Source organism: Nicotiana sylvestris, chromosome 4 (genome assembly GCF_000393655.2).
Source record: "Nicotiana sylvestris chromosome 4, ASM39365v2, whole genome shotgun sequence".
Lineage (NCBI taxonomy): Eukaryota > Viridiplantae > Streptophyta > Magnoliopsida > Solanales > Solanaceae > Nicotiana > Nicotiana sylvestris.
In genome coordinates, this window is record NC_091060.1 from 41,547,618 (window position 1) to 41,550,458 (window position 2,841).

At 37.8% G+C, this 2,841-nt stretch overlaps 1 protein-coding gene across 2 annotated transcripts; it reads right to left on the bottom strand.

Annotated features, from left to right (window-relative positions):
• Positions 1-327: 327 nt before the first annotated feature.
• On the bottom strand, positions 328-2,529 carry LOC104214225 (adenylate isopentenyltransferase). 2 transcript variants are annotated; one of them, XM_009763868.2, is made up of 2 exons: positions 982-2,529; positions 328-845 (listed from the first exon to the last, which is right to left on the bottom strand). In XM_009763868.2, exons 1-2 carry the CDS (start codon positions 1,983-1,985, stop codon positions 836-838), a joined length of 1,014 nt encoding a protein of 337 aa, XP_009762170.1. In that variant the 5' UTR covers positions 1,986-2,529; the 3' UTR covers positions 328-835. The 2 variants fall into 2 exon arrangements, with proteins under 2 accessions (XP_009762170.1, XP_009762171.1); XM_009763869.2 differs by having other exon boundaries at positions 978-2,529.
• Positions 2,530-2,841: the final 312 nt, after the last annotated feature.

Below are 2,841 nucleotides of genomic sequence, written 5' to 3' on the forward strand. Positions count from 1 at the left end.
AGTAGCACTAATATTTATATTAGAAAAAATTATTTACATTTAAGGTTGTGCCTTTCCTTAAATGCTTATTTTGAGCCGAGGGTCTCCTGGAAACAGCCTCTCTACCCTTCGGGGTAGGGGTAAGGTCTGCGTACATATTACCCTCCCCAGATCCCACTTGTGGGATTAGACTGGGTCGTTGTTGTTGTTGTTGTGCCTTTCCTCAAATCCTGTGTGAATACTTGCACTACATGAATTCAAATTTATGTGATGTCTTACAAAGAACTACAATGGTATCAATCATCATTTTGCAAACTTTTTATGTATTTACCGGTTAGGCAATTGATAAGCATAAACCATTTGGTCTAATAATCACACATATCTTTACATAGAAAAACCAACTCTATACCCCATTTAATAACACATAGTAACTCCTATTCCTCTGTTCATTTTGCGGACAAAACTGGGCAACAACATACCATTGCACTTATAACCCAAATGTAACTCTTCAAAGATGGATATTTAAAGGTTAATATAGAAAATCAAAAGTGAACCTAAATCCTCAAAACGCTAGGGAAATTAAACGACTCTGTTTCTTGCCTCTTGTGAATTTATAAGTTAGCATTCAGCGGTGAAAAAAGCAGCTCTATGTCAAATGGCAGCCTATTATCGCAAAAATGGTCGCCACTTCACTCCTCCATTTGTCCCCGTCTGCAAAAAGTTCGATAGAGAAGGAAAATTAAACTTTATGAGATCGAATCTTCTATCGCTCTTCAACAGCTCAGTGGTAAAGTAGTCAGCTACTACCCATATCGAGCTCGATCAAACTATTATTTGTCAATTGACTGCCTCTCTTTTACTGTTGCCTATATAAGAAAACAAAATAAATAAATAAATAAAGAGAAATAAGATAAAAGTCAAATAAATTTATAAAAAAAATAAATGAGAGAGGCATAAGGGGTTAGAGAATTAAGAGCTGGAAATAGCTGGAAAACGACCTACTCCAACAAGAACTGCTTCACAATCTTTGCACTTGGTTCCAACACCTGTTCTTCCCAAATTTCCTTCGCCGCGCTCTTACCGGATTCTGACGTCATCACTGCCGTGAACGCCGCCGTGGCATCTACTCTTTGTAGGTTCCACCCAGCTTCTCTCAGCCGCACAATCTTCCCCACCTGCCTCTCCGCCAACACGCGCGTGTTCTCCTTTATCTCCTTCGCTGCTTCTTCATATAATCCCTCCCCTTTGAAATATCTCTCGAACTCCGGCACTCCTATTGCCTTACGAATTCCACTGTTTCGACTCCCTGATTTGGAATCTGAAAATCCCTCTTTCTTAAAATACTCTTCTAGCTCTTCGACCATTCCCGAGCTTAGCATTTCGTCAACTCTCTTGTCCAAATACTGATTCAATACAGTGCCCAAAACATCAACCCAAATAAAGCAACACTCATATCGAAGCTCATTGCTTACCCACTGAACCGGGTTGGATGGTCCGAGAAAGTCTATTTTCGGATTAAATCGTTTTGCGAGTAGAGCATAGATGAAGGAATTGGACCCACCTACAATAAGCGGAATTTTCCCGCGATTGATGATTTCGTTGATTCTGCAACTAGCAGCTGAGCGGAAATCAGAAGGAGAAAACTCGGGGTGTGACTCGGAAGCGTTGAATTCTCCGAGGAGATGGTGAGGGACACCTTTGCGTTCAGGCATTGAGATTTTGTTAGTGGTAATTTCAAGGCCATTGTAGACTTGGATTTTGTCTGAGTTGATAACTTCAGAAGGGAAAAAACGAGTGGCGAGATCGATAGAAAGCTTTGATTTTCCAGAACCAGTAGCACCCATTATAACCACGATCTTTTTGGGACTAAGTACAGAATCTGTGACCACATTACGAGTCCATTTGGGCTTGGGGAAGAAGATTTTTCTTGGGACAGTGAGAGGGAAAAGGATTTTGTTTGAGCAGAGAGAGTGATTAGTTGTTGATAGGAATGATAATTTGCTCATATGGGAGATAATGATGGTGATAATTTTTTGTTATGCTGAGATAAGCAGAGGTAAGATAATAGGATACTATTGCAGAAACTAATATGTACAGTAACATACAGAAAACATGAAAGAGAAAATGGGGAACTTTGTTTTGGCAGAACAGTACTGAAGAGAAATAAAACAGAGCAGTGGAAGGTGGGTTAATGTAAATGGAACAGATAATAGGGTGGTTTGTTACTGTATTTGTTATCATAAATATACAAAAAAAAAAAAAAAAAAAAGAGAATAATATTTTAGAGTCGTTGCTTCTTGTTCTTCAATCTTGAATCATTTGCTTCAGATTCCTTCTGCAATATTTCAAATGTTAACACATGAACCATTTTGGAAGCTCTTATTTTCTTCAATGGCTATGGACATTAGTCATTACCATTATTTTCTTCTTCGGTATATGTGATATTGTGATTCTTGGGTTCAACTTATTTTCATTGGTTTGCTCGCGCTATGGGATATTAAGAAAGGAGAGGATGAAGGAATGTGTTTGTAACAGATTTTGTAGCAGTGAGGTATGAGGAATGTGTGTCCCTTTTATATCCTTCACGGCAACACTCTTGGAGTTTACAATTTTATAGATATTTGGAAAAGATTTAACCTGTATATTGAATTTTTACCGTATGAGTGAAATTTGACCAGTCCTAAGAATTTTTTACGTTTTTTCTTTTTTTGGCTAGAAGTTACTAACCATTCCTATTAGGTTAATTTCTTACAGGGTGTCCTTAAAAGTTTCATGCAGAGGCAGATAGAGTATTAGTTCATTTGCACTTCTCATATTTGACACAAATTTAGTATAAAAATTTAAACCTATAAACTCAAAGGT